At 44.2% G+C, this 13,553-nt stretch overlaps 1 protein-coding gene across 3 annotated transcripts in view; it reads left to right on the top strand.

Moving 5' to 3' along the window:
• The window catches only part of lmo3 (LIM domain only 3), a 52,678-nt gene that overhangs the window by 35,902 nt on the left and 3,223 nt on the right, over positions 1 to 13,553 (top strand). For all 3 annotated transcript variants that reach the window (XM_040015070.1, XM_040015069.1, XM_040015071.1), the window contains one exon: positions 5,666 to 5,791. In XM_040015070.1, coding sequence (XP_039871004.1) covers positions 5,666 to 5,791 — 126 coding nt within the window. The remainder of the gene's footprint in view (positions 1 to 5,665; positions 5,792 to 13,553) is intronic.

Raw genomic sequence — 13,553 nt, 5'->3', positions numbered from 1 at the left:
AAGGTAGGCGATGACGTTTGCATATCATCTTTGAAACATTTAAGTTTTTTAAATTAATTTTTTTGAGTAGAAAATCAATTAATGCATCATTTCAAAATTAACCATTTTCATTCAGACTAATACTCTGTTAGCTAGAGGCAACGCTTATAAAACACTGAGCTGCCGATTAAAGTGCAGCGCCGGGCAAACATTAAAGATTTGTTTTATTTTTTATATTTTGTAGAATTTAAACAAATCTTTGATAAGACAAAAATATTTTAGTTTAATAGCTGAATATTACTGTTTTGTTTTTTTGGTGGGGGGTGGGGGGGTCTCCTCGAAACTGATTAATTTGATTTTTTCCCCATTTAGAAAAAAATAATGTTAAATTTATTAAATATACATTTAATTATTTTCATTTGTTGTGATAACACCGTCTACAAACTTTAATGAGTTGTTGCACTCGGCTGATTGAAAAGTCAATGAAAAGCTAATTTATAGTATAGTTAATTCATCGTTTATAATATGCGGTTTACCAGGTAAAGCACATGGAGAGATTCCCAAAGAGTGCAACTTTTTATATGAATCCTTTTTTTTATTGAAATTTGAGTGATTATAGTTAAAGTTTTGTTCAAAACACACATCTTGGACAAGAACCGATCATATTTGGGTGTGGATGTGCAGCAGTCAGTTAATGTTTGTGCAAACATCACGAGGGAATTTAAAGGCTTTGTTTTTGCATACGATCTTGCACAGTTTGCAATCACTTCTGCATTACCTGAGATAAAATGATACTAATGTCAAGGTTTTGTGCTCTCGTGTTACATTTTAATTCAATCAATCTCAGAGGAAAGTCGTCGGCTTATTTACAGATTTAACCATCCCTCATATCAAACCACCTGAGGACTTTCACCTAAAGTTTTCTAAAGCAAAGTCCTGTGTCAGTTCTGTTCCACTGCACAGGCTGCCATACATTTTCAGGAGGTGAGAAGAGAGCATGGACAGACCCAGAAAATGGCAAAACTGAATACCATTTAGATTCAAACAGAGTCCTGAATGATTTATTTTGAAGGGCAATCATTTATTATCCAAATACTGATCAGCTGCTGAATGACAAAGACCTCACATGTGCCCGTGTACAGTGTGAGGAAGCTACAGTGTAACTTAAGGTTCAAACAGTTGTTGTACAAAGCTGCTGTCCACAAACACTCAGTGTCTCTGCAAGTGGACAAATCAGCAAAAGCTTCCACAGAATCCAGTTTTCTGCAAATCAGAAGAGATGCCACCAAATTTTCATTTCTCCGATGGAAAGGCAAAATTCCTTTAATTAAGGCAACACTAATCCATCAAATAGGTCCTATTTGTTTTTCACCCAATTGCTGTGTAACAAGAGAGATGCTTCACTGTCTGAAGGTATGTTGACAACAGCCCTTAGTTCTGTAGATATTCATATGAGCACAATCTGTCTGCTTCTTTGCCTCTGGGAAACATCCTTTCTGAAGGTTAATAAACAACCCTGCATATCCCACGAGTTCATTCATCAGATGGTGATCTCTTACAGACTGAGTGGCATGCTGTTTTATCATTTTAACAATGGAGGCTAAAAGTGCCTCCAGAACTCTGCCTAATAGGTTATTTTGTAATATGATTTTGTTATCAGATATGTGTTTGCTCTTGCTAGCCTGGTCTTGGTCACTGTGTAGTAACGAATACTCACATTAATGTCCCTGGAGCAGGGAACACAATAATAAGGTCCTCCCTGGGCAACAGAGCTGGCCACGTCCCATCTATTTCGATGGCACAAGCTGTGGCCCTGCTATTTTTCACTGTGGCGTATTTTTGTGACTGGGGCCAAGTATGTCTCAGTGGAAAAATCCTCTCTGACGCCTGTCACTCTCCTTCTCGTTCACCAAAAGCAACAGAAGTATTTGCATCTCCATAATTCTCTTTAGTGAATTTCCCAGAATAATAAAATACATGCGTGAGATACAGATGGAGTCAAACTTGTTCAACGGTGAAAGTAAATCCTGAGCTCAAAGCAGAAATTTCAGTTGACTCATAAAACAACTGTTTCCGAACACGTTCACCAACGAGCCGACCGCTTCAGCTGCACCTGTAGACCTGGTTTAACATCTATGGTCATCTCATCCAGATCAGAGGTGAAACGTCTTCAAGCAACTTAAAGAAGTCCAGACGCTTTTCTTTCCAAGCTCCTTAGACTACGATGAGCTGGATGACCGAGAACCTTCACAGATATTCTAACATCTATGAGACGACTAAAAACTCATTTTAAAAAGTATAACGATGTGGAAATGAAGGGAAGACAAATAATTAGGCCTCATTTATAAACAGGGTGTAAGAACAAATCTGAGCATGAACTGCATACAAATATTTTATGTACAAGTTTGTGATTTGTCGCCAGAATAGACCCGAATAGAATAAGACAGCAGGAATAAATAACAAACAGGAGAAATAAACAAAACAACAGGAAGGCCCATGTTGGAGTGCAGGTGGGAAAGATCTTGGAAGTAGTGCAGATGATTTGGTCTGAGTGTGTGTGTGAGCGGCCCGAGCGATGAGGTTACTCAGACCGTGGCTCAGATGGGTGGATGTTTGTTACTAATCCGAATGGCCCAGAGGAGGAAGCTGTGAGTCTGGAGGTGGAGCCGATTCACCTGAGGCGCCGTTCGGAGGGCAGCGAGTCAAACAGGGGATGGGTGCGATGCAAGGGGTCAACTGTGATGCCGCTGGTTTTCCTGAGGCAGAAGAGGCTTACAATATCCTCCAGGGCTGGCAGAGGGCAGCCAATTACTTTTTGGGTGGTGTTAATTACCTTCTGCACAGCTTTCCTGTTCTCAGCAGTTGTCCCTGCGTAACAAACACCCAAGCAGTAAGAGTGGACGCTCTCCACGAGGAGCGGTACGAGGCCAGCAGCAGCTCCTGTTCTAGTTATTCTTCGTCAGGACACGGAGGAGGTCCATGATGAGTTCATTTGTTTCAAGAACGTTCAACATCAGGTTATTTTCGGAGGACCAGCGGGACAAATTCTCTACCGCTGCCTGCACGATGTGTCATCTCTGTCAGAGATGAGCCCAACCACGATGGCGCCAGCAACCTACTTGACGATGACGTTGGCTGAGTGGATTGGTGTGCAGTCATGTGTAAACAGGGGCTACAGTGGGGGGGATGAGGACACAGCCCTGCGTCGGGGGGGGAGCCTGACTGAGGCCAGCTGGGGGATCTGAAGGTGGTCCAGTTTTGTGGTCAGGATGTTGAGGATCATGGAGTTGAATGATGAGCTGCAGTCCACGAAGAGCGTCCTCGTGCAGCTCCTCCTGTTCTCCAGATGGTTCAGCACTGAACACATGTAGAGCTGCCTCGGGTCACAGTAAAATCTGTCTTAAACTGAATACTACTATTAGTGGTGGTATAAGAAGTTGTGTTTCCCACTGTAACACTTTACAAAACACAAACATAAGGTGATGCATGTGTCCTCCAAACACACTTCACAAGCATCTCGATTCAGTCACTTAAATTGTATTTGTATCGTACCACATTTCAACACTAGTCACCTGAAGGCGCTCTATATCAGAATCCTCTTTATTTGGCCACGTTTGTGCACACTAATGAAGGATTGGACTGCAGGTCAGCTGCTCCTTTTTCTGTACGTGGACTCCTCATCGCTCTGGATCAGACCGATGGCGTTGTTGTCGTCTGCGAACAGAAGTTTCGCAGATGGCTCTCCTGAGGTGCAATCGTTAGTGTAGAGGGAGAAGAGCAGACCTCTGGGGTGTGCGATGTAACGCTCCTCAGCCTCACCTGCTGCTGCCTGTCCGTCAGGAAGCTCGTGATACAGTCACAGGTGGAGGCGGGCACTGTAAGCTGGGTGAGCTTCAGATGGAGATGTCTGGGATTACTTCGTTGAAGGCTGAGCTGAAGTTCACAAACAGTATCCTGGTTGAGGTGATGCAGGATGTAATGCAATCCCATACTGAGTGCATCCTCAGCCAACCTGTTTGCCCAGTAGGCAAACTGCAGGGGGCCCAGCAGGTGCTCTGTGATGTAATTTCCATTCTTCCGATGGACTTTGTGACCACAGACTTAAGGGTGACAGGCCTGTAGTACTGTAATCCTGTGAAGGTGGAGCGTTTGAAGCAGGAAGGAACTTCCCACAGCTCCAGAGATCTGTTAAAGATCTGGTTGAAGATGAGGGGGGTTGGTTGACACAGGCTCACAGGCATTAGCGTAACCGGTCCTGGACCCTTTCGGGTCTTTGTCTCTGGAAGAGCAGACACACATCTTCCTCACAGGAAGCGGGTCAGAGGGGCAGGGGAAGGAGGACTCCAATTAGTCTTTTCTGTGGGTGTGGGGTTAGGGTGAGTAGATGGGAGGTATGAGTGGTTGTCTTTCAAGTTTGCAGTAGAAGGTGTTGAGGTCATCAGCCAGTCTGAAATTCTCATCAGGGGGTACTGACTTCTGTAGAGGGTGATGAGCTGTAGGCCTCTCCAAACTGATGCAGGTCGTTGGATCACTGTAGCTGTTAGTTACCCTGATACTGTAAGACTAAGACCCTACAATCATAGAGCCAACGAACAGAACCCCGTTTGTGAGAAACATGCTCTCTCTTTCTAGTCCCTGTCAGTATTTCAGCTGCAGCATTTTGGATCAACAGAAGACTTTCAAGGAGTTTTTAGGACATCCTGATATACCACTATTCAGCAAAGCGAGTCGGTATAACACTTTAGCCTAGAAGTAATAAATGCATGAACTAGTTTTTCAGCATCGCTCTGAGACAGAATATTTTTATTTTACATGTACAAACTGGAGTCTATTAGATAGATATGATACAAACCACTGCAGTGCAGTACCTGTAATACCTACAGCATGTTCTAATCGCTCTAATAGGATATTATGGTCGACAGTATCGAACGCTGCACTGAGGTCTAGCAGGACAAGCACAGAGATGAGTCCACTGTCAGAGGCCATAAGAAGATCATTTGTAACCTTCACTAAAGCTGTTTCTGTGCTGTGATGAGCTCTGAAACCTGACTGAAACTCTTCAAATAAACCATTCCTCTGCAGATGATCTGTTAGCTGTTTGACAACTACTCTTTCAAGGATGTTTGATATGAAAGGAAGGTTGGAGATTGGCCTATAATTAGCTAAGACTGCTGGGTCTAGAGATGCTTTTTGAGTAAAGGTTTTATTATTGCTCCCAGGCATTTGATATGTAGCCTATTAATAGAGAGACTGTCATATTTAATGGCAGGACTTCTTTGGGCAGTTTTGTAGGAATGGGGTCTAAAAGATGCGTTGATGGTTTGGAGGAAGTGATTATTGAAGTTAACTCAGAAAGATCGATCTGAGAAAGAGTCTAAATAAATGTCAGTGCTATTGAAAGTAATAATGTGTCAGTGAGACGGTTAATTTTTTTCTGTAATGATTAAAAGTTTATTTGTGAAGAAGTTCATAAAGTCATTACTACTTGCTTGGCTCAACAGCACTCTCACACTACAATTATCCTTGAATTAATGCACAAAGTATGAAAAATAAAAGCAGGCACGAATTAGAAAACAGTTTTGAGGCCAAGTGCTAAGTTAGATATATAAGGAGTTTTCCACTGATTCCTTAATTTGATAACTTACACACACATATTTTTGTTTGCATCTGTTCATTTGTGCCTCAGGTTGTTTGGTGTAACGGGGAATTGTGCAGCCTGCAGCAAGCTAATCCCAGCCTTCGAGATGGTTATGAGGGCCAAGGAAAATGTCTACCACCTGGACTGCTTCGCATGCCAGCTCTGCAATCAGAGGTGAGTGGACCAAACTTCTGCTCTTTTCTCATATCTGTACTCATACAAATAGCTGGTCAGGATAGCAAGGCACTGTAGACTGTTACAATGTACTGCAGTTCAGTACAAGATGCACAAAAAGGAACAATAGCAACACATCATGATGCTCAAGATTTGTTAAAAACAGGGCCATAGTTAGCAGAGATTGGTTTAATTGAATTGCTATAGTTTTTTTTAAACTCATTTTAAAAAATAAGAACTGAACAGTTTTCAGTATTTTCTAATTCGCCTCGTTTTCTCTTTTGTGGGATGGTAGAGGCCACAGGAAACACAGGCTCACAGTTTTATCTACTCAGATCAGAAGATGACTGAGTGGTGATGCAGTTGGTCCAAAAAGCCTTGGAATTTGTTAAACAGTCATACACAGACTCATGAGACATGCATGAGTATTTAACGTTCAGGGGAGCCCATGAGGTTTCATTTCGCAGAACTTCATTACGATTATGGAAACAGTGGAGGGTTTCTGAAGACACTTTCTGGAGGCAATGACAAAAACAGGATGTTGCCATAAGTATGTGAAGTGTATCGTATCTGTTTGCAAGGTTCTTATGATTCACTTGTTGCTTTTCCACAAATAGCTTTGTTGTAGCCACATGCACACACAAACCAGACATACTAAGCATCCTAAAGGAAAAGAAGTTAGTTATACACAGTTTGCACTGAGTAATTGTTCTGCCACGTCAGTCTTCAGCCTCTCCAATTCAGGGCTCTAGAGTGCGACCAGTTCGCACACACATTCACACACTGGTGATGGCAGCTACATTGTAGCCACAGCCGTCCTGGGGCGCACTGACAGAGGCGAGGCTGCCGGACACTGGCGCCACCGGGCCCTCTGACCAAACCAACTTCATTCTAAGCCAAAGACTAGAAAATATGGTGAAGCGTATCTGCCCTTTGGCCTCAGCTGCACAAGTGCCGAGGTAGGTCTCCCTGCAGAATGGCTTTTCCCTTCATCGGGAGCAGCGCTGGGCTGTTTAAATCACGGACAAACAGTATCCCACATTCTTGACAACATTTTTCTTGTTAAACAAAAGGGGGGCCTAGCAAAAGAAGTTTGGGAACCGCTGTATTAAGTCATGCAGGCTTGTTTGCACAACAAGGCTAAATAATTATATAAACCTTTCTGAATCTAAATACTGTACTTTGGTAGAATTAAAAAATAAGTGTAGTGCAGGTCTATGGTGATTTTTAGTGCTACTATCATCGAGTTCTGATTCTGGTTCTGTATCGGTAAAGTCCTAAGCAGTCCTGATTTTGAACTGTTGTAGTCCTGTTTTAATTCTGGATCAGTTCTGGGTCTGGTCTGGTTGAATTGGGGTTTAGTCCCACCATGCATACTACGCCCCGGGTGTATAAAATGTCTGGCTCCGCCTCTGGAGTCAACAGTGTCCATGACACACGACGTAACGTTCGATAATGTGTCATTTCAAAAGCATCAGCTGTAGGAGCCGTGCTTACAGAGCGCTTTGTAGTGAATCAGAAGAGTCGACCATTGAACGAGAGCCGCTCCTCACTTAATTTCCTTTGGCTGCTCAGCTCTCACACAGTGGCTCAGCTATGCTCCAATCCCTCCATATTGTGGCCAATCACATGCGAGGATATAGGATAATATCATCATGTGAAAAACAGAGAGGGTGATGGACGCGACAGTCAAGTGGAGCGAGCGTCTGTCCTCTCAGTGAGTGAGACAGCGGTGAGGAGGGCTGTGCGAGAGCAAGAACACATAAATATGCCTGAAACACGGAAACGAAGCAGCACCTGGCTGCAGTTTAAAGACTTTTTTGTCTCGACTTGGTCTCGGTTTAGGCGGTCTTGACTACAAGTCTAGTGGCAGACATGAGGCAACTGAGACTCCAACCAGAGGCTGTATGGCAATGAACATACAGCATCTGGAAGACAAAAATATGAAAATGTTCAGATAGACAAATCAACTGTCTCCCTGTGGTGTGTGTATGTGTCTTTGTCACGAAAAGTAATTTATAACCAGCGTGGGAAGCCGCAGTAATGCCCCCCAGGAGCCAGAGGCAGAAAGAGAAAGATCCAGGCCATGCGCAGCCCCCAAGAGTACTGAAGACCTGAAGCCACACATCTCGGCAACAACTGCACGTCCGTCCAGTTGGCTGAGAGTCCCTTAGAGCCAGAGGCAACCGCCAGCCAACCCTGGCCTCCCCAGGGTGAGTCCAGTCACCCTGGTGTGAGTTGAGAACAGGGCCCCAGGACTCCAGGTGCCCAAGAACCCTCCCCAACACAGAAGAGGCCCAAGCCACCACCCCCAAGGTCAACAGCCACATCAGAACATCCAGCCACGTGCCCTGGAACCAACAAACATCCCAGGGAGGGCAGCAGCATCCAATAGGGAATGATGGGGAGGGCCAACCCCACCCTCCATGGCCGTAGAACCACCAGTGTAATTAAAAAGAAGAGGCAGGTCACCATGCAGTACAGCCAGCAAAGCCATGTGTATTGCCCTACCCAATGCAGCCTAAAACCTCCCCCACAACAAAGGGTAAGTCTGGAGTGTGCAGATGACCCCCAGTCTTGGGGCTCAAAGGGCCTGGAGCCCGTAAAGCACAGACCAGACATCTCAACGTGGGCCTGCTCCCCCCACACTGGAGAAATCTGAACACAACTTAATCTTCCTCAAGCAAAAGTACAAGCCGCTCGTACAATCGATCACAACGTGACTCTTCAGGGAGTGGTCTCCGGGTCGTAACACTTCCAAGCTCAAATACACAGAGCAGCCATCAATAACAGCACCCAAGACAGAGGTGTGGCAAAACAGGCGGGCTGAACCAAACACGAGAGCCACATGACCACCGCTGCCTGTAGCCTTTTGTTAGCTAATGTCCGCTCTCTCAAAAACAAGATGGAGCGAAGAACCAGGGAAAGATTCCAACATGAAACCAGTGTTGTCCTGTCATTTTTACAAAAACCTGGACTGCTGCAAGTGTGCCAGACTCAGCCATCTATCTACAGACCCACTCCACACACTGTGGAGACGACACACTTGCCTTGAGTACAAATAAAGGTGAAGGTGTATCAGTTTATGTTAAGGAGAGATGGTGTGTGGATATTCAGGTGGTGGAGATTGTTGAGCAAACATCAAAATGCTGATGGTGAAGTGCAGACCTTTTTATTTACTGAGGGACTTCAGTGCTGTGTCTGTACTTCCTGTTTACATCCTGCAGTAGCCTGACATTATCACCAAACATGAGACTGCTCACCCAGATGTTTGTTGTTTTAACAACTACAACTTCTTGACTGTGCTTTCGTTCTGTAGCAACATGAGAAGGCTGTGCCCCAAACCCAGCCACAAACTCGGGTGTGTTTAAGATTGCTGCCTTAAAAAAGAGCAGTTCTGATTTACAGGAATATGAAACAGTGGTTAATAGCTACATCAGCACATGCACTGACAATATTTTCCCAGGCAAACGCTGTAAAATATTTCCAAATCAGAAAAAGCACCTCAGCAACTTTAACGATCAGTGGAGATGAATAAACTCATTGTGGTATGAGTGGGACCATCATGGTGGGGACGCTCTCTAGTTCGTTTCTAAAGGGGCAAAATCGACTGCCTTCCCATAAATACAGGACACTACCCCGGCACACAACATTTCATTTTTAATGCAGTTGAGTGTTATTTTTGTTTTTACACTTATTTAAATTTTGCTGATTTTTAGGTTTGTCTTTTAATGGTCTGGGGTCTCTGTGGGGAGGGGGGATGACAGCAGGGAGGACCAAATGTCTGGATCCTGGTCCCAACTCTGGATACTTAACATGCTTTAGAAATGAGAGCTGCTCCACCTAAAGTGGGATTGATCTGAGACCAGGTTTTCTGCAGAAAGTTTCCTGATCATTTACTTTCTGGACATCATTCAGACATCAGCAGACCCGGGCAGGTCAGCCCTTCTCTCCCACATTAAAATACATTTAAGCCAGCGTACATATCTCCTCTTTATATTAGGGCAGTTCATAAACTGTCAAATAAAAGTAGTGTGTCTCATGTATGTTGTAGACTGAAAGCACCATTTAGATGCCTCTTCTCATGTTGTGTGTAGAATAAAGGACCCAAATTCAAATTTCAGAGGCAGACTTGATAAAACAAGAGAAAGGTGAAAGGTGCATGAAAACACAACGAGACACAACGAGGCTAATCAAGAGAAGAGGAAACAGGTGGGCAACACAGCTAAAATAATTAAGAGAAAAAAGGTCATTAAAACTAAAAACTACCAAAATAAAACAAAGAAAAAGACAGTGCCAACCACAATGACAAAGCAAAAAATATTCTACCCGTCTACAGGTAGGCTGTTATTTTAGCATCAACAATTTTCAACAGTGTGTTACTGTAGAGACTACCTTACATATAAAGCTCCTGCCTGCCTGTTGTTGTGATTTCTGTCGTCTAAAAGTCTATAAGTCAACAATGCTGAGGTCAGCACTAACTGGTAACACGTTCTAAAGTCTGGTCTTAGCTGGTCTCTGAAGCATAAACCTGGATTAACTGGGTGACCTTTTGTTTTTTCAGCTTGAGATCTGTTCTGACATCTTACTGAAGTTTCTCTGAACAGTTTCTTTGCATTGTTAGCATGGAGATGTGTTACTGTTCTGTGTCTGGCACGCTCATCTGATGCACTGTTCACTTATATTAATTTTATCGCCTCCATCAAACATGAAAGTCCCCTTGACCCATGGACCCTTCAATAAAGCAATTTTATAAATGACCCAGAAATGTCTCAGTGGTGCACCAGAACACGTGAAATCTGATAAATAAACGAGCTGACACCGAGATCATTCGAGGTTATGAAGTCTAATTATTCCCCAGTCCTGCAGACTGGTTAGTTAGAGGCTATGCTGAAGTTTTAAAGCTGAATTCCTACACCCGGGTTTGGATGTACCGCTACACATGCACAGTCATTCAGGCATGTCTTCATGCCATTAGTAGGTCTGTGAGTGCACCCAGCCCACTGTATCCCACAGATTAAAGACAGAAAACTCAAAGTCAGTCATTACTCTGATTTCATACACATCTCACAGCAGGACTCTAATGGCCACTGCCATGTTTAACTGTTAAAGGGCCATGCTTATGTGATGGGGCTGTTAGTGCAGAGCAAAGATGTAGAGACTGGATTAGAGAACTTATTTAATATTAATCTTATTTCCAGCACGCACTGCTCACTAGCTGCAACCACCAATATGGCTCTCTGCCCCTTTAGCACACCTTTCTCTGGCCTTAAATACGTCTAATTGCTGATGGGAGTCAGCTGTGCAAAAAGGCAGGCGAGCCAGCAGGACACACCCACACGGGCAGTTTCAGGAGGAGGTCCTGCTGGGCGGTAACAGTCATCACCATTATTAAACTGACAGCCGCACTTTCCATGAAAAAAGGATCTGCAGCTGAACCCACTTCAGGCATAACATGTTTGTCACAAGGAAAAGTAATTTCTTTAAAATGACATCAAGCTGAGGGACTAAAGGCGACTAGATCCAGTACGAGGTCTATCAGTGAAAACAAAGGATCCCCACAGTGGATCTGATCATTCAGCAATAGTGCTGTCCTAGAGCTAACAAGACACGTAGCTGGTTCTGAGGAGAGAAAAGATGTTGGCAACACTGGGTGTAAAGAATAGGGAAGGAGATATGAGGCTTCATCCAGCAAGCAGTTACCCACAGATCAGCCCTGGGGGACAGCTAATCAATGGGGCTGTTGTCAAGTCTCATCATCTCTCCTGTGCTGGCCCAGTTTCTCCAATAAGTCAAGGCCACAGCTCAGAGAGGCTCGGGAAGGTTACAGTTAGCAAGGTGCAAAGGAGTGCAGGACTGATGACAGTCTGGGAGAAGGCCAGTGCTGATAAAGGTGGAGGCTCCACTCTGATGTGGTGGAAGGGAAAAAACAGACAGCATAGCTAAGCAGAGACACCGGCTAACAGACAATAAGAGGTCTCTGTCACTTTGTGCCTGTGCTGGTAACTGGGCATGTGCAGCCAGTGTGTAAAACAATTCAATGTTTAATATGTCGTTGCTGGCAGAAGAGGAAAAGCCTGAAACGACCGTAAAAATGAAATAGTTGCAAGTGTAACAGGTAACGAAAGGTAACAGTTTGACAGGCATAAAATGTTTTGTTTTTTAATTGGAGCTTGTAGGATTTGAAGGTACAATCACTTGAGTAATCAGCACTGCTCTCCTACCTGGTGTCTTGAACGAGACGTGGGTGACCACTTCACTGCGGCTATCAGGCCCATCTCTCCATCTTTAGTCTTCTGTCTTCAAGCCCCTGAGGTCTCAACAGCAACATCTGGCATCGTAGCTATTACCCCTCACTGGTCGTTGCCCAGTTGTAGTTGTTTCTTTTGATCCACACCAGCTGCTGCAGCCTTAGTGACTTGACTGCTTCCTGGAAGACCCGCCCTCCCATTTATGACTGAAATCACCTCAACCGGCCGCAGCAGATGGCCCCGCCCCCCTGCACCATTCAGGAGGAGTTCTTCCTTCCCACTGTCGCCAAAGTGCTGCTCATAGGGGGTCATATGACTGTTGGGTTTCTCTGTATGTATTATTGCAGGGTCTACCTTACAGTTGTTGTGATTTGGTGCTGTATGAATAAAACTGAATTGAATTCCAGAATTATTCCAAAATATTTTGTTGTTCTCAAAATCAATATTATTCATTTTACCATCGTGTGTTTATTTGGCTTGAAGGGTGATCAGGGTGAATTTAAAAATGCAGTTTTGGATGTGGAGTGGGGGTCGTTGTTGTTGTTGTTGTTGTTGTTGTTGTTTGTGCTCGTACAGTGTGTTTGAATCACTGTAACTAAAGTTACCATTGAGGTGGATGTAAGAAATTATGCTCTGAACCTGCGATGTAGCCCTGAATAACTCCTGCATACAGGTGGGTCATGTCAGGTACCCGAGCTCCACTCACTGTGTGGAGGTCCCAGCAATGAACTCAGCAGTCTTAACAGTAAAGGAAGTCAGAGGCTCACTGCCCCCCCACTCCCCACATCCCAGCTCCACTCCCCCCTGGTAAAGACAAACACTGCAGCTTGCTGACTTTGGTGAGCCTGCACACTGAGGGAGATAAGCAGCCCTCAGGACAATACAACAAAACGTACTGCTCTTACATGTTCATCATAACCTTCATTGCCCTCTCACAACATATGGAGTTATTTTTGTGCCACTATTCTGAGCGCACGTAAAAACTATTTGCAGGTGCAAGTGTTGCATTCTGAGGAGAAATTTATTTTGAGCGAAGAAAAGCTGAATTTGAGTGAACAAAATTCATTCCTGCGTGCAGAAAATGTATTTCAGTGTTTGCTATTATCCACACACACACACACACACACACACACACACACACACACACACACACACACACACACACACACACACACACACACACACACTAGCAGCCCCTCTCGCTCAGTTTTTGCATTTGCGCTCGCTCGCCATGTGTTGTTTACACAGCAACATTCTCACATGAAAATATCTTAAAAGTTTATTTTGTGACCCAGACAGAGTAATATTTCAAACTCCGCCCCTCTGTGTTCCTCCGCCACTGCCTCGTTTGAGTTTTGGACGAAATGGATTCTGGGATATTGCATTTCATCATTTCGAGCTGATTGGAGACCAGAACAGCCAATCAGATGTTTTTGCATCCAAGTCTGTGATTGGCTGGTTTTGTGGCACAAATATAACGGTGTAGAGAAAGAGTTGAAGGCACGGGCAGA

Source organism: Simochromis diagramma, unplaced genomic scaffold (assembly GCF_900408965.1).
Source record: "Simochromis diagramma unplaced genomic scaffold, fSimDia1.1 OVJJ01000453.1, whole genome shotgun sequence".
Lineage (NCBI taxonomy): Eukaryota > Metazoa > Chordata > Actinopteri > Cichliformes > Cichlidae > Simochromis > Simochromis diagramma.
The sequence above is the reverse complement of the archived record's forward strand: the minus strand, read 5'-3'. Positions and strand labels throughout refer to the sequence as shown.